At 45.6% G+C, this 23,072-nt stretch overlaps 1 protein-coding gene across 1 annotated transcript in view; it reads right to left on the bottom strand.

The window, feature by feature from the left end:
• Positions 1–22,608, bottom strand: part of Ppp1r13b (protein phosphatase 1 regulatory subunit 13B) — a 73,309-nt gene extending 50,701 nt beyond the window's left edge. Inside the window, exon 1 of the mRNA XM_052184935.1 lies at positions 22,343–22,608. Coding sequence (XP_052040895.1) covers positions 22,343–22,351 — 9 coding nt within the window. The 5' untranslated portion in view covers positions 22,352–22,608. The remainder of the gene's footprint in view (positions 1–22,342) is intronic.
• Positions 22,609–23,072: the final 464 nt, after the last annotated feature.

Raw genomic sequence — 23,072 nt, 5'->3', positions numbered from 1 at the left:
TGGCTGCTGGATGTTAGTGGTCAAGCAGCCAGACTTCTTCACAAAGGAGGAGGACAAACGTGTCCCCAGGCCTGTAAGACACACATGCACTTGGTCCTCACAGCAGGCCGATGCTGTCAGCTGATACAACACATCAGCCCGCCCCTCTGCTCTGGGACCTGGCTCCCAGAGACCATGCTTCCCTCTTGTCACTGGTCACCCAAAAACATCCTTTTCTCTCTACCATGAATATGAGTGCCTACTGTGTGCTGGGGACTGCACTGATAAATTAAAGCTCTGGCCCTTGCGCACTTGTGTGAAGGCGAGGGAAAGATACAGTAAAACATGCAGTATAGCAGACAGTGGCATGCACTATGGGAAAACCTACAGCAAGTGGAACAGATGGGCAAGGAAGTGGTTTCAGTCTTAGAGAAGGTAGGCGAGCCTCAGAGCCCAGGCATGGCAGCGTGTGCCTATAATCCCAACGCTCAGGAGAAGGAGAAAGCCAGTCTGGGCTACAGAAGGCTGTTCTCTCACCAGAGTGAAATGCTTCTCTGAAGGAGGTAACAGAGTAAGCCTGACGACAGTCTGAAAGAAGAACACGCAAAGAAGACAGTGTAATGAAGGCCAGGCAAGGATGAGCCTCCTGAGGAGTCCGCCTTCGCTGGAGCGGAAAACTAGAAGAGTAGATGAGCAGTAAGACACACCAGGTTTCCTAAGAGCCTGACGAGCAGCCAGGAAGGACTCTAAGACCAGCACACTGCACCTTTCCCAGCTCACTGCAGCTGCTTTGTTGACAACAGACTCATGCACAACAAGCACAGATACAACAACCCCTAAACAATAAACCACTGTAAGAATTCAAGTCAGAGAGTCAGGGATACAGCAAGAGAAAGCAGCTGGAGAGACTGACGGATGCTCTGACAACCATGCTAACTGGTATAGATATGGATTTAAGGAAAAGAGGAAGAGACAGGGCCTCAGTATTCCTGCTATCAAGGTCCCCAAAGCTGTCCCTTTCTTGCCCTAGCTGAAAGCCATGCTGTTTGGTTTTCCATTCAGTGTCCTTCCAGAAAATATTAAATTTATCTATTATTGTTTTTATTTGTGATGCATGTGAGGTGGCACTTCAGTGTTTGCATGCATGCGCACATACACATAGGAGAGCACAATTCTGTGGAGCTGTAGCAAGTGATTTCCCCATTGGGTTACTTTGCTGCTCAGCAGGTAAAGGTGCTTGCTGCTAAATACCAATTCCATCCCCAGGACCCAGACAGCAGGACAGACTGATGCTGTCAGGCTGTCCTTTGACTTACACGTACATGCTGCAGCACTGAAAATGCACATGTGTACACACACAAATAGAATGGCTAACATTTAATTATCACCGCTCTACAGACAGAAGTCAGAGAACCTTTTTACTCAGGCACCACAGCTAACTCTGACAGCTCAGAAAGGCTACATTTGCTCCACTGAGGGCAACTGCTTCCAGGCTCTGACCAGCAGCACAGAGCTTCACAAGGAGGGAAGGGCGTGGACGTGAGGGCAGCACGCACTGCTTCAGCCCACCAAAGGGCTGGCCAGAGAAGCCAGAAAGGCTTACAACCATAAAAACGCCCTTCCTTTCTCACCACCCCAAGGTCAAGTTGTTCCTCTGTTCAATAAACACTGAGAAGTCCTGGAGAGAGTAGCTGAAGCCCATGCTGAAGAGGAGTGAGCTAAGACCACCTTCCCTTGTCGTATCTCTTTCTCAATCGTGTCTGTCTCTTTTGATTTCAAAAATAGCTCTTGTGCTATGACTGGCTCAGCACCCGGATGTTCTCATAAGGATCCATATTCCAATGCAAAAACAAAAGGTACCATTCAGACTCGTCTGTTAAAGAGAAGCACACATTTTAGGCAGCAAATCTGAGACTATAGTATCTACATGCTTCAATGTCTTAAAACTGTTTTTGTGTGTAAAAGAAGAAACTATTTTTTTTTTTTTTTGTAATTTGAGTTAGTGATCAAGCCCAGAGATCAACAAACTTTTCAGTAAGAAACTAAGACTGTAATCTAGGCGTCTTGATTCTCAGAACAGCAAGCTGTTTCCTTTCTACATTTAGAGACTTGAATTACTTCACTCTATGAAAGTCTATGAAATGTCTAGCACAAAGCCTGACATATAACATCATGCTAAGATGGGCTGGCAGCATGCACCTGTAGTCTCAGCACTGGGGAGGCAGAGGCAGGTAGGTCTCTGAGAGTTCTGGGGCACCCAGGGCTGCACAGTGAGCCCACCGAAATGTAATAGACTAGAATAGACTAGAATAGAATAGAATAGAGGGTGAGGGGCGGAGGGAGAGGAAGGGGGGAGGGAGGGAGGAGCCAGCCAGCCAGCCAGCCAGACACTAACCTAGGTTTGATTCCCAGCACCTGCATGGCAGTTCATAACTGTAACTCCAGTTCTGAAGGACCTGGTATCTTCTGGCCTCCATAGTCATTGCATGCATGCGGTGCACAGACATATATGAAGGCAAAATACCCATACACATAAAAATAATTGTTTAAAAAGTTCAAGGCCACCTTGGGCTGCACAGCAAGATCCTAACCCCATGCGCTCCCATGGCATTCTGTCAAACCACCCCCTTACATTTCTGTGCCTAACAATAACTTTGGGCACTCAACTAGTTGGACATTCCCCTGTCAGCCCCTTAAAGTCACTGGTAAGAATAAAATTTAAGTGGGGCTGGTTGAATGGCTCGGCTGTTATAAATGTACACTACACAATCCTGACAATTTGAGTGTAATCCCCAATTCCACAGTGGAGCGCTAACCACCCTGAAAATGAGTCTCTCTGTATGCCTGTGCTCTCACATATATAAGAGAAAAAAAAAAAAAAACAAAAACCCGTCTCCCAGACATCCTTAATGTGAAGGGAAGAAGGTCTAATGACATGCTGGAAAATGAGGCAGATCACATCAGCCCTTCTAAAAGGGGAATGCAGGCGTGAAAGACTTGGTGCCTGGCCACTCTGGAACAGACTCTAAATCTAGACATGGCTTCACAGAGCCTCTGATATGACAACGTTCATGTGCGCCTAGGCTCAAGTATCTTTAAAACATCTTTATGTGTATGTTTTACCTGCATGTACATATGTGTTTGTACTTTGTGCATGACTGGTGGCTACAGAGGTTTTTTAAAAGGGGGGTAGGGGGCATCCACAGGAGTCACAGATGGTTGTGAGTCACTGGTTTGGTCCTAGTAACTGAACCAGGCACTCTGCAAGAACAGCAACTGCTCCAAGTTCTGAGCCATCTCTCCGGCCCTATAAAGATCTTTTAAGGCAGGCACAACTTGGTAGGCCATTCTACCTCTCCAAGATAAAAATGGGCACTGTTGTTCTCCAGAGAATGGGCTAGGAGGCATGGAGGAAGAAAGAAGGGTGGTGTTCTGTGTGCTTGGCACTCAGCGGACCTCAGGCTGGCATCTGGCCTACCTCACTAAGGTACACAGACTCTAGTCCCCACTTGATAACCAAGATCCTACACTGGGGGAGCCAAGTGACCTAGGAAACCATCACCCCAACACCCATTTCTGCTGTCAAGGGCCAGGTATCGTCAAGGAGTCTTCCGCCGCAGCTGCCATCTCCAGCAACAACCTGTGCTGGCGCTAATCCTGGGAATCAGATCTACTGCTAGCACTGTCTAAACAGAAGGTTTCTGCCTCAGGTCAAAGTTTTCTTTTCCTTTCAAATAGCCAGCTGTGACAGTGTATACTTATAATCCCAACACTCAAGAGGTGGGTAAGTTATCATGGATTTGAGGCCACCAAATCCATGATAACTACATGGATAAGTACGCTACATACTGAGAAAACAAAGGCTGGAGGTTAGCTCAGTGGTACAATAGTTGCCTCTCATGTATAAGACCCTGTGTTCAATCTTCAGATACACAAATAAGTATGTAAATGATAAGTTGATAATTAAAAACACATTAATTTGTAAATGACAACACATAATATTTTGAAAGTGGCAAACAGAGGAAATGAAGTTTCTTTTGATTTACTTTTCACATCCAGTATAAATTTCTCCTACCTTTTCTGCACCATTAAAATGTTCTTTTTATTTTAAACAAGGGCCCAGTAAGCAGAGTGTTCAGTGTTTAGCTAATGATACACTTCAGGCATGCTCCCTGGGAGCACACACAGCTGTACTTTGTTTTAGGCTATGTATTCTTTCTCGGTACGACCACACCATAATTTATTGAGACAGGCACTATTACTGTATTTCACAGATAAGGAAACACGTTCTAGAAGGTTATATAATTTGCCTAAAGGTCACAGGCTAGTAACTGGCCACTGCTGGGTTCGAAACCAGAGTTGCCTGACTCAAGACTGCGTTCTCAAACACTCCTACAAATGTGTTTTGCATGTTTCTACCACCAGGCTGAAAACACATCAAGGAAGTCTTAGCACCAACTACTGTGAGGGCATACTATAAAACAAGTGTTTGGTGCGTGCCATTTTTTGGGTTATTATATTCATCTTCTCCACTGGGTCACTCACACCTCTCTCAATGCCCTTTGAAATAGTTGACACACAAATGTATTTCTGGAAATATGGATCCAACAAGAAGCATCAAACCGCCTTTCACATGAGCAAAGCAGGGTCTCTTGGCCTTCCTAGATCTCAGGACAATGGAACTTGCCCTGACACCCCCACCTCAGAGGAGCCTCACATTCTTACACTTTAGTTTTTGTTTTTTGAGACAGGGTCTCTCTGTGTAGCCAGGCTCTCCTGGAACTCACTCTGTAGACCAGACTGGCCTCGAACTCCAAGCTGGCTCCAGAGTGCTGGTTAAAGGCCCACCACTGTGCTCCACTTCTGTCCTTAACCCCTCCTGGGCTTCAGAAGTCTACCCACCAGTCATCTCAGCAGTCCTACCTGTACGCACGTCACTGTATACTGAGACCAAAGGCCAAGCTGATAAACTTCTGTGGCATTTTCTAAACACTAGCAAAATGCATGTAAGTTTAGATCACCCCAGGCAGACCACAGCAGGGACACCTGGAATATCTAAATGTCTGCTTGAGGCCCCAAGTGAGAACCCCCAGTTCACATCCTTCAGACTCAGTATAGTGTCCCATTTTGATGTGGGTATTCTCTAACACAAGCCATCTTTGAATATTGGCCAATTACATCAAACTAATAAAGGCAAATTCTTGTGGTGTGTGTGTGTGTGTGGGGGTTGTTTTGTTTTTCCCCATGACAGGGTTTATCTGTGTAGTCTTGGCTGTCCTAGAACTTGCTATGTAGGCCAGGCTGTCCTGGAACTTGGAAACTGGCCCGCCTCTGCCTCCCAACTGCTGGGACTAAAGGAGGGCACCACCACCGCCCGGCAGGAACAATGTCTTGATATTAATAATTAGTTGTCACATAAAGAAAGTTGGCAATACAGAAAATTTTACTTTTCAATTCAGTTTGGTTGTGGGATGTAACTTCTTTTGCCCTTAACATTAAGACCATGAGGAGGAGCTGGAGAGAAGGCTCAGCAGGTGAGTGCGTTCGCTGTACTTACAGAAGACCTGAGTTCTACCATAGAGTCTCTTACAAACTGTGTGGAGGCATCACTTGTCAGTTAAAAAATACTATAGCAATGAGCTGAGGCAGGAAACAGGAGGAGCATTCTGACAAAGAGAAGAATTGTGGGAAAGAGTCAGGCATGGGAGATTCACTCCAAACTCTGTAGGAGACAGTGGCATAAACCTGAGGAGAGGTAATTAGCCACATGGAAGACATAAAATAGAATAAGCGGGTTAAATAAATTACGAGCTAGTTGGGGAGCAAGCCAAAGCTTAGGGCCTAAACATTATTCATATATAATTAAGTCTCAGAGTTATTATTTCTGGGAACAAAGAGGCGGGTGGAAAAGCTTGCGGCTACATTCAATTCCCAGCACCCATGTCGGGCAGCTCACCACCACCTATAATTCCAACTCCAGGGGATCCAATGCCCTCTTCTAGACTCCTTGGATACCATATTCACATCACCCCTAAAACACAACAAGAAAAAATATTTTGAAAAATAATTTGAAAATAAAACATGAACAGCTACTATTACTACTTTTTTATTGTTGTTGTTATTATTATTATTACTATTACTAATTATCAGGTTTCTTGAGACAGGGTTTCTTTGTGTAGCCCTGGCAGTCCTAGAACTCAATTTGTAGACCAGGCTGGTTTCTAACACACACAGCACTGCCTGCCTCTCAAGTGCTGGGATTAAAGATATGCACTACCACACCCTGCTATTGCTACTTTTAATTTTATTTATATATATTTTTAACTTTTTCTTCTTTGTGAGTCTCACATCACGCACCCCAGTCCTGCTCATCTCCCCATGCCCTCAGATCTGCCCTTTGCCCTTGCCACCTCCCCTCAAAGTAACACACACACAAATAGACAAGAGCAGCAGCAACAACAAAGCACAGCAGATCTCACCATGGAAGCTGGAAGCTGTGTGTCACCGTGTGTCCCACAGCCTATCCCTCTGTCCACACGTCTTCACTTGCAAGTGCTCATTGCAATGAGTCCCTGGTCTGGCTCGAGACCCCTGGCTCCTCACTGGGACCCCTCCGGTCATCCCATTGCTGCCCTGTGGCATGGGCATCCTGCGGATCCGTTATATCGCAGGCCTGGCCCTTTCCCACTTCCAAACCATTCCACATGATACCGATTCTGGGGTGGGCCAGCTCGGAGCTCTGGGTCTGGGCCTGGGTAAGAGCCAAGCAGGACAGCAGGACGGTTTTCCCTCATCTGCACCGCCAGGGCGAGCAATCCAGCACTGCTCTGGCTAGGCCACCAACACTGCCACTGGTGGGTGCCAGGCTCACTCTCCTGCTCTCATGCCCACCTACGCCCCCGATCAAGATCCACTGTGCTGCCCAGTCCAGGTGTGGGACCCTCCTCCCATGTGCTGTAGCCTGCAAGGGGCTGGACCCCTCACACCCTCGGGCCTGGCTCACCCATGCCTTTGCCATCAGGGCCAGCTCCACTGTGTTGACCAGGTGAGGTGCAGGGCCTGAGTCCTGCATGCTACAGAGAGTGAAGGGGAAGGCATAGCTTTCCCTGCTGCCAGAGTGGGGGAGGAGGGCATCATACTCATGGTACCTCACACCAGAGAGACTGGCAGGGGCCAGCTCTCCTGTACCGCACCATCACAGTTAGTGCTCCTGCGCAGTCCAGGCAAGGTTCAAGGCCCACTCTGGCAAGTCTGCAGCTGGTAAGGGGCAGGGCTAGCTCTTCTGAGTTCATGAGGAAAGGTGGCAAGAGGCATGGGGAGGGGCATGGCCTCTGTGCCCATGCTGCCCCATGGCAGACAACTGGCAGGGTCATACCCTCAGATCTTGCTCAGCTGACACCATGCCAGCTCTGTGTTATCTGGATGAGGTGCAAGGCCTGCTCTCCTGAGTGCTGCCAGTGGTGAGAGATGCAGACAGTTCTCCAGAGATCTTAGTCTAGTAAGGGGTAGAGCTAGTTATGCATAGCCCCTGTGTGTTTGTGTGGTCCCCCGTGGCTGTCCCAGCCAGACATCCCCAAGTTCTCTAGTGGTAATGTGAGCTACAGACTTTGACCCCGACCCCTGCCACTGCATAGCCAAGGACTCCGAAATGGCCCACAGTGGCAACTCAGGCTGGGAGGGGCCAGCCCTGCTGCCGGGGGCCATGCTGAGGTCTCAGCCTGAGCTGCCCCTGACTAATAGAAGAACACCAGTACTGGGCTGGAGAGATGGCTCAGCAGTTAGGAGCACTGACTGCTCTTCCAGGGGTCCTGAGTTCAGTTCCCAGCAACCACATGGTGGCTCACAACTATTTGTAATGGCATTTGACGCCCTCTTCTGGTGTGTCTGAAGAAAGTGACAGTGTACTCACATACATGAAATAAATAAGTAAATCTTAAAAAAATAAAAAATAAAAAAATAAAGAATACCAGCATCAACAAGGTGTTTCTTTGCCCATTACCAAGGGTTATTTTTATTTTTTTATAGACTAAGGTAACCTTAAACTCACAAAGACCCTTTTTCTGTCTCCTGAGTAAAGATGCGGGTACTATACTCAGCTGCTACCACTACTTTTAATATATATTTAATATATACTACACACATACATACAGACAGACACACACACACATGCATACATATATACATAGTCTGTATATGTTTTGCCTGAGCATCAAGTACCTTCCCAGTGCCTAAAAGAAGGCATTAGCTCTCCAGGAAATGGAGTTAATCACTGAACCATCTCTCCAGCCCCTACTGTCATTTTTAAAAGTCTCCCCTCCAAGTCATACAGGGTCAGGTATCTATTCCTAGAAATTCTTCAAAAGGACAGGAACCAACTGGACCATAGGCTTTTCTCTATTAACAGAAATATTTGGAGTATATTCAATTATACAGGTAAATATCCATATACAAATATTAAGATTAGGCTACCAAATTTCTTGCCACTTCATGGCAAAGCTTATAGTACAATAGGCAGGAAACATCAATACTCACACAAATCAAACTGCTACTTTGTATATAACATTAATTGGGTACATTTGCAGGATCGCTCTCTATTCACTTAGGAAAATGTTATTGAGTCCAACCTGGCCCTGAGCCAGACTCTGGACATACAAGGTCAGAAAGACTGGCCCAAGCCTTACTTCCTCACTGGGCCTGAGACCTAAGAGAACAGAGAACTACGATGTGGAGCTGCCAAGAGCCATGAGATCCCATGGGGAGGAGCCCAGACTCCAGGATCAGAAGAGACTTCCCAAAGGAAGCGACAAGTAGGCGGGGCAGGAAAGGAGCCACTGTGGACAGGAACAGGACTGGACAGGCAGGGCTCCAGCTGCCAGGAGCAGAGCAGAGCAGAGCAGGCGGCCAGGAGTCTGTCAAGACGGCCTTGTTAGGCACAGCAGCCTGGATCCACCGACCGGACAGTCAGCCACACCATGACATGGGCATCCACCCTGCCTGGCTCACTCTGCAAAACAACTCCGGGCCTCCTCTCCTGGGACCTGCTAAATGGTCATCTTTTTACGCGCTGATTTTATTTTTGCTATTCTCTCGTATTTCATTTAAAAAGAATAGAAAGTAAAACTCAAAATAATTCATTGTATTAAGATATACTAATTAGAAAAAAATCAGAAAAATGAGAACTAGAAAGTCTTCCCAGACACAGTAGGGCTAATAAAGCATTTCAGAGAGAAAGAGTAGCTTAATTATAACAGTACTGGCAATTAAAATGTTGATTAAATCATCCCTTCAATTTTTTAATTAGAATCCTAAATCATTTAATCATTAATTATACTATTCCTATAGTTGTTGGGTAGACTCAAATGTTGTAGCAAACAAGAAAATTAGTTATCCAAAGACACCAATTAAAAAGAATCCTTATAAGAGGATAATGTAACATTTTCTTCACCTGTGAAAACTTGTTTGGTAAGCCCTTATCCAAAGCAATCTCAAAGCAAAAATGTCTGAAATGAACTTAAGCGTTTTGGAGGATACCTTAGTACTGTTGTGTGCCAGATCTTGTGGGTTCTTTACACTGTAGCAGTTCCGATAATCCTCCCTAACCCCTACAAGGCTAGTGCTATGGTGTCCACTATATATATCAGGAAATTGAGACAAGGAAATGAAGTAATTCACCCAAGATCACATTGCTAGGACATGAGAGTCTTCCCCCAAATATGTGTGTACTTATTACTGCACTATCCTGATTAACAGTCTTCAAACATCACAGCAAATGTTGACAATGGAAAACAACTACAATAAAAGCCTTTCCAGACCAGCATGGTGGGACATGCCTTCAATCCTAGCACTCAGGAAGTAGAGGCAGGTGGATCTCTGTGATTTAGAGGCTAGTCTGGTCTACATAGCAAGTTCCAGTTTTGTTTTTGTTTTTTTTAAAGCCAAGCCCTTCCATCAAATCCTTGAGGAATTAAACTACAGGACTGGTAGCTTCTCTCTACACTTAGGGCTTTAGTATTTTTTCCCCCTTGGTTTTTCAAGGCAGGGTTTCTCTGTATAGCCCTGGCTGTTCTGGAACTCACTCTGTAGACCAGGCTGGCCTAGAATTTGGAAATCCGCCTGCCTCTGCCTCCCAAGTGTTGGGATTAAAGACATGCACCACCACTGCCCTTTTACCTAAACCATACATGGCCACGGAGAACTTAAGAACATGGTTAACATGAATTGAGATCGATTTTATGTGTAACATGTTCTGGAATTTGAGACTCAGTCTAGGAATTTAATATATCACTACTACTTTTAACACTGTCTGTTGAAATGCTTTGGATATTTTGGGTTAACAGTATGGAATCTTCCTACCTTTCTGCAGCTCCTGGACACTGCAGAATTGTACCTGTGACTCCACCATGTTTTACTGGACACAGCAATCTACAGTGCATCAGCTCCAGACATCACTGATGAGGTTTACTCTCTTCTGATGACTCAGGCATCATAAGGAGCTTTAACTATACCCTGTGTGATCTGTAATCATGCCTCAGGTACTAACAAGCCAGGCTGCCCCTTAGACCTCAGATTACAGCCTCCCAGCGTGCTGAAGCCGCGCCACTGTATGGCTTCCAGGCTGAGGTGGAGCCCTGCAACTCTGTATCGGGCTCCCTTGCTGCAGTACCTAGCCTTGCCAAGCTGGGTAAACCGTGGTGGTGCCTCACAAAAGAACGGAGACTATGAGAGTGTAAAGGACTTTGACAACTCCGCTGGTGGCTCAGTTCACACTGCCTTGACTTCAAGAGACTCCTTTCTCTGGCTCCAATTACACCGGCTTTAACTGGAAGACACTCCCCTTAAAAGCCTCCATAGTACTTTAGTCTGAAGACAGGAAGGCACTGTAGATGGGCAATGGTGAACAGCGTGAACGCATTCCCTGCCACTGAACTGGACAATCACATGTTAACTTCTATCTTACACAATAACATACACATTTTAAAGACCCTTTTCCAGTTTCGTGTTTTCCTCAGAATCCAGTTCCCACTCGCATGCAGGTCAGGGTTAGCCCTCAGACTCTAGCCTCCACCTAAGGTTTCTCAGCCCCTCCTCACCTCCCTCCTCCCGCCTCATGTTCTAGTCCCTTTCCTTCATTTCCAATTCTGACCTTGGCTTCTCTGACTTGCAATCTTTCTACCTAACTGCCCTGCTCCATCACCTCCACCTTCTTTCCTCGCCTTCTAGAACTATCTCTGAACCCCCATATCACCATGGAAGGTTGCACAAATAGTTGTTGACACCCTGCTCTGCAGCAGCTGGTACTTTGATGCTTGAATCTTTCAAATGTTTTGTTTACATCCTACGCGGTGAGCTCATTTCAAGCAGGGCCAGACCCTGCATATAATTAACGCATCCCAATGCAGTTGAGCTCATTCAGTAAACAGCACTTTCTGAAGGCCACTGAGGCCTGGCCCTGTCCTCAGCACTGAGGACACTGCAATGGGAAAGGAAAACAGACTCCTGATTTCCTGGAGTGCCCAGAGATAAACACCAGGCAGGCAGGCACTGTCCTAAAGGAAGTAAAAAGCACAGTGCGCGAGAGGGAGGGGCGTATCCTGTGAGTTGTCAGGAGCTGGCTACCAGCTCCTATCAGAACCCTGCTGAACTGCACTAGCCTGGTTCTGAGTTGGTCTGAATAACAAAAATACTAGACAAGGCAGACAAACTTCATTTCTAACAAAAGGAAACCATGCACTCTGTGTTCCATCAACTAGGTAGATTTTACAGTCTCATTCCAGATTCTGTCAGCATGAAGCGGAAGCACACCGTGCCGTCTCAACCCTGTGCTATTGCCACAATGGCTCCTGGATACAACAAAAAATGTAAGAGCAAATGTTTACTGAAGTTTATCATGAATATTGATACTCCAGCACCTGACAAGCCACACAACCATCTTAGGAAACAGGCCATTAAACCTATTCTAAAGAGAAGGAAGACAAGGCACACATTATCTAAGGACTCAGAAAGGGAGTGGCAAAGCCAAAATCAGAAGCCCACCTTTGCACTGAAGCCTAGCTTATAACTACCATGCTGTGTGGCTTTATACTAGTGTTTCTCCAATCAGAGTCAGAAGTAGGAGGATGCAAGTTCAAGGCCAGCCTGAAATATATATACATGTGTGTGTATGTGTGTATGTGTGTATTTCATGTATATGAGAAATATGATATATATACACACATATTTCATATATATGATAGATATCAGGTTCCAAACTAGCTTGAGGTAACCTGCTTCAAGAAAAAGAGAAAAAGCAAAAGAGAAAGAAAGAGAAAGCAGGCAGGCAGGCAGGCGAGCATACAGAACTGTTAAATACTTTAGTACCAAGATGAAGGAGCTCTAGTCCAGCCATGATCTGGGAAGCTTGGGTTAGTTATCTCAAGAACCTGACCGTGTGCACTACATAAAGTATAGATGCCCAGGCAGCAGCCCTCATGTCAAACACACTGCACTAAAAGCTACTTAATCTGAAGGGAAAGGCCTGTTACACTGCATGTAGACTCAGATTTAAGAGTGACATATTTCTGGAGTAGCCAACATCTCAAACAGCCCAATGACTACACATCGTCCTCACAGCCCCTTTACCCTGACTGCTTCACTTCTGCTCTATCCTGACAGGAAGACAAATCCAGCTGCTGAAGCAGTAAGCCTGTTACCCTCAACTCCTGTCACTGTCCCTCCTCTTTCACACACAACACATGCATTCACACACTCATAAAGCACTCACATGCACTTACATACTCACACAAGCACTCACACACACATGCACTCACACTCACATAAGCACTCACACACATACACTCACACACACAAACACACAATGCACTCACATACTCACACAAGCACTCACACACTCACACAAACACACACATGCACTCACACACTCACAAGCACTCAACTTGTACTCTATCAGATCAGCTTTACCTGTCATTGAAACTTCTTCTGGCAAGTCTGAATCAACTGGTCTCTTGACTGATCTTGTTACTTCCATTTCTTCTGAGGGTTTTTTTTTTTTTTTAATTACTACATTTTGTTTACTTCTGTGTGATAGATGGGAAAGAGGTTGTGTGAGTGTCACAGTGCAACTGTGGAAGTCAAATGTCAGAAGCTGGTTCTCTCCTTCCACCATGAGGGTCTCAGAGATCACACTCAGGTCTTCAGGAGTGGTAGGGTGCCTTTACCTCTAAGCCCTCTCACTTGGCACTGTCTCTTCCTCTCCTTCTCCACACACATTCTACCCTCCACTACTCCAGAATTACTCCTCTACAGTTTCCCAGCCTTTTAACCAAGTCAAGTACAGAACATCTCCTTCTACCATGGAAACCTGACAGGTTGCTGCACTTCCTGAAAGTCAAACTCTGCTCCTGCAGGCACACACACACACACACACACACACACACACACCCCACACTGCTATGACAATAACCTGCATGTCATTTCTTCATTCAACAAGCACTTACAGAACACCAACTATGTGCCAATTGCTAGACCAGGTAGTGGCACAACAGAAAATAAAATAAGAGTGTTCCTGCTCTCCTCTCCTGAAGGGCAGAAACGGAGCCACACACAACTGCTTAGAGCTGCAACTGCAGCAGGTACAGGTCGAGCATCCTATCCAACTCTGAACTCCAAAGGCCTTCAAAATCTAAAACTGAGCATCACAGAAACAAGTAAAAGATTCCACACCTGGCTCATGGGACAGATCTGCCAAAATAATGGATCATTAAAAATACTGTACAGAATCTCCTTCAGTCTACAGTTATGATACATATGAAATAACAAATCTGTGTTTAAACATGAGCTCAATTTCCAAGTCATACATGTATAGAAACATTCTAAAATCCAGGGGAATAAACACTAAATCAGAAGCACTTCAGATAAGGGACACATACTCACTGTAGCACACAGATGAATTAGGTAAACAATTCTGAAAAGAGATGGCTGCCACACAGTGCCACCTTGTCATACTCTAAAGCCACGGATTTATACATGTTAAAAGTGGCATACAGCCGGGCAGTGGTGGATTTATACATGTTAAAAGTGGCATATAGCCGGGCAGTGGTGGCACACGCCTTTAATCCCAGCACTTGGGAGGCAGAGGCAGGCATATTTCTGAGTTCGAGGCCAGCTTGGTCTACAGAGTGAGTTCCAGGACAGCCAGGGCTACACAGAGAAACCCCGTCTCAAAAAACAAAACAAACAAACAAACAAAAAAAAAAAAACAAAAAAAAAAAGCAACCCCGCATAGCACCGTTGCAGGCTGTATGTGTGCTTCTGAGCATTTACTATGTGCCAGGTACCTTTTATATAAGTTAGGAGATCCTACCAATCCTAAACAGTTACTGTTATCTTTAACTTAGGAAATAAAGGATCCAGGTGCAGTGGCACACACCTTTGATCCCAGCACTTGGGAGGTTGAGGCAGGAGAATCTCTGTGAGTTCGAGGTTTACTCAAGACACCCCCCCCCACACACACACACATATGCTTTCCTAATGCAGTAAAGTAAACTTAGCAAAGCCTGAAGCTTAGAACTACTTAAGATACATTAAGGAGATCCTGTTTCATGTCTTATATCAGAAATCTCTTCCTCCCTTCATTGACCCTGAAGTCACTATTGCACCAGATATGTCACCCACCCCACCTCTTCGCCCCTCATGTATACCATCAGTTTTCTGACCGAGTCTCTTCCAGAACTCCCTCCCTCACTTCGCTCAGATCCCAGGCCTCCCTGTGTGTCCAGCAATACTGGGCACACTCCCACCACGGGGCCTTTGCAAGTATGTGCTTCAACTATGATGGTGACAATCATGGCATATGCTGTCAATCACGCTGTGCCACATCTTCAGTTAACACTTCCTTTTAACATACCAAAATAACAATAGCACCCTGCACCGAAGTGTACATTCATATTTTAGATTTCATTTATTAATCTTAACAAAACTGCTTCTCATTTTTCAGGCCTTTCATTGTTCTGCATGATGTCACCTCACATTCTTATTTTATAAAATCTAGTAGCAGCAGCTTTTGCTTATCAATTAGTATGTACAACAGTCATAAAGCTATCTTTGCAGCAAAATAAAGCATGGCGATCAAGCCAAGAAAGTGTCACAATAGAACCTGATTATACTAGTTCTTGGGCCCTAGAAGCACAGTCTGTGAAATAACTATGGCAACAGCGCTTCAAGGCACCAAACCACACCACACTTTGCTGAACAACTATTCTCCATCTGGGCAAACACACAAAGATGCATGCTGACACCCAGTTATGTAACGTTAACATAATAGCCCAGTGGTATTTTAAGCTTTTCTCGTGTTTAAAGTCCTCAGTAGCTACAAAGCATCTATGCAGCCATACACTGAAGGATGCTAAAAACGGAAGCAGACACAAACATAATGCAAGGCTGGGAAACTACCACTCCTTACCAAGAATGTTAGCTTTAGGAGCCTTTAAATGGTAGGCTCTATTTGACACAAACATAAAAGAAAAAAAGCCTTTCTGCCAGATCCCATTTAGCTGCACCTCCGGCACACGCTCGACTATGGCAACTCCCCAGTGACTGGCACAAGGATGAGGAGCAGAGGTGTCTGAGTCAGAGTCCTTGTCTTTACACCTTGCCCCACCACTTATCAGCTTGGAGAACTTGGCCACCTTTCTTTACCTCTCGCAGCTCACTTTCCACACACAGACATATGTCAGCACGAAGCTGCCGCACTGCCAGAGCACTCGGGACAAACGCCACTTGCTAAGCGCTCGCTCTCACTAAACTCCGTTTGAGGAGGCCACAAAGCTGCCACGCTCCTGGCCTCAGGTGGGGCCTGAAGAAGAGTGCTCCTCTTAAACCTCAGCATGTTCAGAAAAACGGCACCAGTAGCTTTGATACATAACATTCTTGGACCAGTGGAATGGGCTTCTCATTTGGAAATCTGTGAGTAGTCCAGTTGTGTTTAAGTGATCTTGTATGTGTAATTTTATTTGGAGGAATTTAAAAACTCTTATGCAGTCTTGAGTGTTACTTACTTACAGTATAAAGTCAAGCTTATCGAGCAATCAACTATAATAACGCCAGCATTGCGTTCCTGAGTTCTCCCTACCATAGTCTGCTCCATCACACAGAATTCTTGATACTAGGTTGTCATATAAGAGTTAGGATGCCTTGGTATTTGATGTGGACAAAATGAATGTTAGCTTCAGGAAAGTTTCTGCTCTAAACCAACTACCACACCAACCACAAATACTTGGAAACTATCAAGTCCAACTCACTGGACATATGAGAAGCTAAGGTCACAAGCTGTTAAGTCAAAAGGTCACAGCATTACCAAGTAGGGAGGTGGAATCCCAGTCTCTCACGGGTACTGTGTCACCTATGTGACAGTTGATAGTTTATAAGGAAAAAGACCTATTCTATATCTTAAAATATTTCTAAATAGTTAGGAAGAAAAAATTCATTGAAGACTTGAAATATTTGTTTAATAAAAGCTAAATATAGCCCAAACTGCACATAACCCAGACCTTACAGCAAGCATGCTCTAAAGGCTCCAAGAGCACATCAGTGGAACCAGGTGGTCAGATAGGACAGTCCGGCAGAGGCCAAGGAGCCCCAGGGTTAACATCACCACCTCCTCCTCACACAGAACACACTTCAAAGCTGTGTCACTTCCTGCTAGCCTCCTTTTGGAAGGGGAAAACAATCTTAGTCCCATCCTATAGTATGTTCCATCCCTCTAAAAAGCTCTACCAGTCCCAAATGCCACTCTTTCAACAAATAGCTGCTCCACGATGTCGGGTGGCTTTTCACTTTTAAATAAAAATTTCTATCTTTATTCAATTTGTCTAGGTATGGCATCAATATTATCAGGCCAACTGGGTCTTATGGCATTCTTTAAATATACCCTTTCCCTTAGGCAAACATTAAAATGCATATGTGTGTATCTGCCTTCATGTATGTCTGTGCAGCACATCCATGCCTGGTAACTACGGAGGTCAGAAAACAGTGTTGTATACTCTGGAACTGGAGTTACAGCTGGAAGCTTCCACTTGGGTGCTGGGACTCAAACCTGGTCCTCTGGAACACAGTTAGTGCTCTTAACAAGTAAGCCATCTCTCAGGCATCTTAGGCAAATTTTTTTCTGGGGGCAGGGGTAGAAAATGGTTTTCTTGCTTTTCTTGAAAATAATTTTTCATATAATATATTTTGAGTGTGTTTTTCCTCCAATGCCTCTCATACCCTCCCCACCTCCCTACCCATCCAACTTTGTTCTCTTTCAAACATACATACATACACACATACGTACATACACACATACACACATACACACACACACACACACACACACTACTTCTGGGCCTGGGACCTGCCCTGAAGTGTCACTGATATATGCAATGAGACTTCACTGGAAAAAACAATCCCTTTGCTAATGGGGATCAACTGCAGGTGGCTTGCTGGTTAGAGGTAAAGCCCTTTGTGTCCACTTGGCCCTCTCAGTGCTGGGACTCTGTCGGGTCTGTATTTATGTGGGTCTCAGTGTCTCAGTTTACAGGTACGTCGGGCCTGTGGTTTCTAGAAGACACCTTTTCCTTGGTGTCATATACCCCCCTGGCTCCTAGAATCCTGTCTCCTCTTCCACTGAGTCCCTGAGCCCTGAGGGAAAGGTTTGACGAAACATCCCATTTAGAACTGGGCACTCTGGTGCTTCTCTTTCTGCACACTATCCAGTCCGGGTCTCTGTGTTCTCAAATACAGGCATCTCTGATGTGGGCTGAGAGAGGCACTGATTTACGGATGTAGCAGTATGCCACATGGACTCATTTTCTTGCTGTGTTCCTTTAACAGAACAGGCCTGTAAGCTATCTAGTCGTAGGTTCTTAGCCACTTTAACACTGTTAGGTATCAGTTTCATCTCACAGAGTGGGCCTTAAAGCCAATCCAGAAGTGGTTGGTTCCTCTCCTAACATCTGTGCCACTGTTACACTAGGATAGCTTGCAGGAAAGTCACTAGGGACTGTAGCTGGAAACAGGAGCATGCACAGCACCTTCCAGTACCTTGAAAGCTGTTCAGTAGGGGCAGAGTTTCTAGTCAGGTACGCTCAACTTTTCTATGTTCTCTAACATAAGTGTTGTCTTCAACAATTGTGCTTTACCATCCAGGAGTAGAGCATAACCAATAGCCTTGGCAATAGCTTATAATGTGTGGAGGTTTCCATGGAAGCCTTTGGCCAACAAGTAAACAAGATGTAACCCACTCCTGGAACTGGAGGTGTTTGTGCTTGGTGGCATAAGATATCTAGTTGGGGGCTGGAGAGATGGCTCAGTGGCTAAGAGCACTGACTGCTCTTCTAAAGGTCCTGAGTTCAAATCCCAGCAACCACATGGTGGTTCACAACCATTTCGTAATGAGATCTGACTCCCTTTTCTGGAGTATCTGAAGACAGCTATAATGTACTTACATATAATAAATAAATAAATCTAAAAAAATTTAAAAAAAAAGATATCTAGTTGGGGCACTGTCTCCCCTATTATTTGTTGACTTCATTTAGAGTCTTTTCATATATGTCTATATTTTAGGAAGACTTTAATAGTAGGTTCCAATACAGTTTTTGAAATGGCCTTTAGTGTTAGGGGTCTCTCTCCATACTCCCTTCTCACCTTCCTCTGCCTTCCCCCCTCTCTAATCCTACTCTTCTAGTTTCCCCTTTGTCTTCCCCTGACACTATATTCTAGTTCCCCTTCCCTGGGAGAGCCTGTCCTCCTTCCCTAGGTACCTAACCTCTGTGGATTGTAGCACACACTGAGAGCGTAAAAGCTAATATTTACAGATATAAGAGAAAACATGTAATATTTGTCTTTTGTGTCTGGGTTACTTCATTTGGGATGGGTTTTTTTCCCCCTAGCTCCATCCATTTACCTGAGAATTTCAGAATATAATTTTTCCTTAACAGCTAAATAATAGTCCATTGTGTAAATGTTCATTATGCAGTCATCAGTTGATAGACATCTAGGCTGTTTCCAGTTTGGGCTATTATGAGCAGAAAGCAATGAACGTGACTGAGTGAGGCTCTCTATAGTAGGATGTGGAGTCCTCTGAGGAAAAAATGTTTCTAAAGGGTCATCCACAGACAGAAAAGGCATGATTAATGACAGGAACATAATACAATCCTATGTGAAAGGGTAATTTTTAAAATTTATCTTTAAAAGTAGGAAGTTGCCAGGTGTGGTGGTGCACATCTTCCATCCCAGCTTTCAGAATGCAGGAGCAAGTCAATCCCTGAGTTTGAGGCCACCCTGGTCTACAAAGTAAGTTCTAGGCCAGCCAAGGCTACGTGGTGAGCCTTTGTCTCAAAGCAAAAACCACCAGAAGAAAAAAAAAAAAAGTAGAAAGTCACAGAACTTTTTTTTATTTTCTGACACAGGTCTCTTGATGTAGCTCTGGCTGTCCTGGAACTCACTATGTAGGTTAGCTTTTTCTGCCTTGATCTCACAGAGATTCTCTGCTTCTACTTCCCAAGTGCAGGGATTAAAGGCCCCAAATCTTGGGACTTTATACAACAAGCAGATGGATGTCTTTTACAAAGACTTTGTCAGATGGTAACTTGACCACCCTTCGCTGATTTTTAGCAGCTGAGATCCGGTGCAGTACACAACCATCTGATCAGTTAAAAGTCACCACAGACCAACACTACACACCAGTAAGTCTCAAATCTGCACTGCCCGACCTGGTAACCACTATCTACCTACATGGACAATGAACACTTGAAGTGTCCCAGTCTACCTGAAGTCTACTATAAATGTGTACTTTCAAGGAGTCCACACAAAGTTTAGTTTAAAAAAATACTCACTCAGGAGGCAGAGACAGACAGGTCTCTGAGTTTAGAGGCCAGCCTAATCTATAAAGAACAGACGAGGCTACACAGGAAAAACAGTATCTTGAAAAACAACAACAACAACAACAAAAAGTCCACCATCACTTTGATAATTTAAGGGATCACTTTTTAAAATTCTAGGCCAGGTGGCCAGTGAGAAGGGTGAAGCTCTGCCATCAAGCCCAACAACCGGAGTTTGATCCGGGAGACCCACCTGGTGGAAGGAGAGAACCTTCTGTAAGCTATCTTCTGATCTACATACCTAATGGCGGTACTGTGCACATACAACAGATAAATGTAATTTAAAGAGTTCAATTCAGAAAAACACAGCTAAAAAAGTATGAAGAGAAACACTTTGTTTTGCTAATTTTTATAGTACCTAGGATATTTTAAATTGCATTTGATCCTAATGTGTATTACATTCTGACAGTCCTGCTGCTTTGTATAACCATAAAATAAGAATCTTCCTGTGATGATTCACTGTGATGATCAACACCAAATATACAACAAAGCCAGAAAAATCACATTTACACTTTGGATACATAAGATATCAAGAAGGAAAGAAAGATGTGTTCTTAAAAGTTATATTAAATTTACAAGTACCTCCCTCCACCTGTGTTGACAGAGGAAGGACTCAACCACACAAGCAATATCTTTAGAGATAACGAATAAAATACAAACATAAAAGACACAAGAGAGGGATTAAGAAAAACACCACTGGTTTCTCAAAGTATCTTAAAACAAAAGCAGTGTTAAACTAATAAAAGATCTGCTTTAAAAAGCACTATTTGAGTTTTTAAAGTAAACATCCCATTTTCAGGCTAAACATTTTAAAAATAAAATTTGTTATCTAGACTGGCAACTCCAACTCCAAGGATAGAAGTAAAAATGTCTGAGCTAACATATGGAAAAGTAATCCAAGTTTCCTCACAGGGCATTTATAATTAAACACTACACAATGAGTGATAGAACCTGCCAAACATTTGATAATCTTCAGTATTACTACAGTGTGACTGCATTATAACCATAACTACCAGGACTTAACTGAAACTGTTTTCAAAATTCCAAAATACCACAATACCTTTTTGACATTCAGCCAGTAAGAAAAAGGAGGAAATAAAGTGTATCTTGCAGAGATTTCAATTTCAAACTGAAATCCCAAAACTATATTAAAAATATGGTATGGCATTCTGCTTAACACTTTTGAAAGGCGTCCTGGTTGATCTTCAGGGTCATACTTCAAATACTGATATGTTCTTATCCCTATTTTAGACTCAATTCAGGCTCAACACTGTCAGGGACACAATACTAAAAAGTTCTTCTGATGTCCATTTAATGCTCTTTCCATTACAAGAGAATTGTTTAAAAACATGTTTAGCATTCAACAAGCCTAACACCAAAGGATTTACGGATCAAGTAGGTCAAATCTTAAAACTCCACAAAAATACCAGGGGTTGGAATCAGTTCAAAAAGGAGGAGAAGAGATTATCAAGAAGCAGGAAATTATTTGAAAGCGGGGGAGGTGGTTTGTAAACTAATGAGCTTGGGTGCAGAATAGCAGAACGACAGTATTCAAGTAAAAATGCAGAGAGACGTATTTCCCCCCTGAAATGTGATCTTTCACATAGGCTTCAATTTTCTTTTTCCTGTGGAGCTGGGATGTCTAAACTCAGTGACAGAACACTGGCCTAGCCCTACAAAGCCCAGGTTTGATCCCCAGCACTTCAAAAACAACCAAACAACAAAAATGGATTGCGTGTTACTTTATTAGTCTGAGAATTTTACCCAATAGATACTCTAAAAAACAATACGTCCAACTGGGTACAATCTATGTCACTTTTTTTTTCTCCATTAATTACGACGTATATACTTCACAAAGCGCCTATCTTTAAAAAAAAAAAAGGAGAATTCAGCATCCACCGCAGCTTATATCACAAGCAGGTAAAGGAAAAGACAGGGAAGGTGGCAACCCCAAAGACGAAGGTCTTCCTGGCCAAAAGCATCCTTGAGAGCAGGACAAAGGCTCGAGCGACACACAACCGGTTCAACCTTAAGGGCATAGGGGCATCACGCCAGGTGGAGCAAATGTACCCACGGGGAAGCCTCGGCAAGGGTCCTAAGATGGCTCTCTGAATCCACGCACGGCGTGCGTTCCACCCAGTGCAGGAGAAACATGAATTCCGAGCGTGCGAACACCGCACTCGGGTGTCCTCACCGCAGGCTCCCAAGGCGCCAGGAGGAAACCAAGGCACAGATCGCTGGCCGGGAGGGGCCGTACACGCCGCAGCCCGCAGCCCTGCGGAGGCCGCTCACCCGGTCCGCGACCCCGCCCACGCTCGTCCGCCGGCTGACAGCCACCGCCCCCACCTGCCCCTGCGCCCGCCCGCCCTGCGCGCCCGCCCGCCGCTTCCTCCCTGCCGGGCCCGCCTCGCGCGGGGGCCGGGGAACGCGGCGCCGCCGCCCGCACCCACCGGCATCATCGCGGCGCCGTCCGCCGCGCCCGCGCCCGCGCAGCCTGACAGGACGCCGCTCCGGCCGCCTCACAGGCCGCGCACCCGCTGCGGCGCCCTGCGGCCCGGCTGCGGAGAGGCGGCAGCTGCGGAGAGCCGCGCAGCCTTCGCCCGTCCTGTCGCGCCGCCCCGCGTGCCGCGTCGCCGTCCCTTAGCCGCCGCCGCCGCCTCTGCTGAAGCCGGCCGCCTTCCGCCACCCACTCGGTTCACCCCGCAGGCTGCGGAGGCCCCGCCCCACGCGTCGCTCCCCCACCCGCCTACGCCTCCTATGATTGGTCCTGCGGGGTAGGCGGGACGAGAGGGCGGGGCTTCTCCGCCGCGGCCAGGTGAGAGCGCGCTCGTGCGCGTCTGCGCTCTCGGTGGCGGGGGAGGGGCGCGCTGCGGACGCCGGCCCCGCCCCCTCTCCTGCATACCAACTAAGGGGGCGTTGGGGCGCCGAGGGACCTCCGAACCTTGTGTCTGTAAGACTTAAGCTCGGGGTCACCTCGGACGAATAGGAAGCAAAGGACAGAGGGGAAAGGGCGGCTGGGTCTGGCACAGAGTCGCGACCGGTGGAGACTCGAACCTCTTCGGTCCGAGAGGCCAGTGGCGAGCTGGTCACAGACCAACTCTAACCGTAACATACCCCCCAGGTGTCCAGCGATTTGTAAGGCTTCAGGCCGGAGCCTATCTGGCGGGCACAGGGTCTTCC

Source organism: Apodemus sylvaticus, chromosome 6 (genome assembly GCF_947179515.1).
Source record: "Apodemus sylvaticus chromosome 6, mApoSyl1.1, whole genome shotgun sequence".
NCBI lineage: Eukaryota > Metazoa > Chordata > Mammalia > Rodentia > Muridae > Apodemus > Apodemus sylvaticus.
Note: the sequence above shows the minus strand (reverse complement) of the source record. Positions and strands in the feature narration are given on the sequence as shown.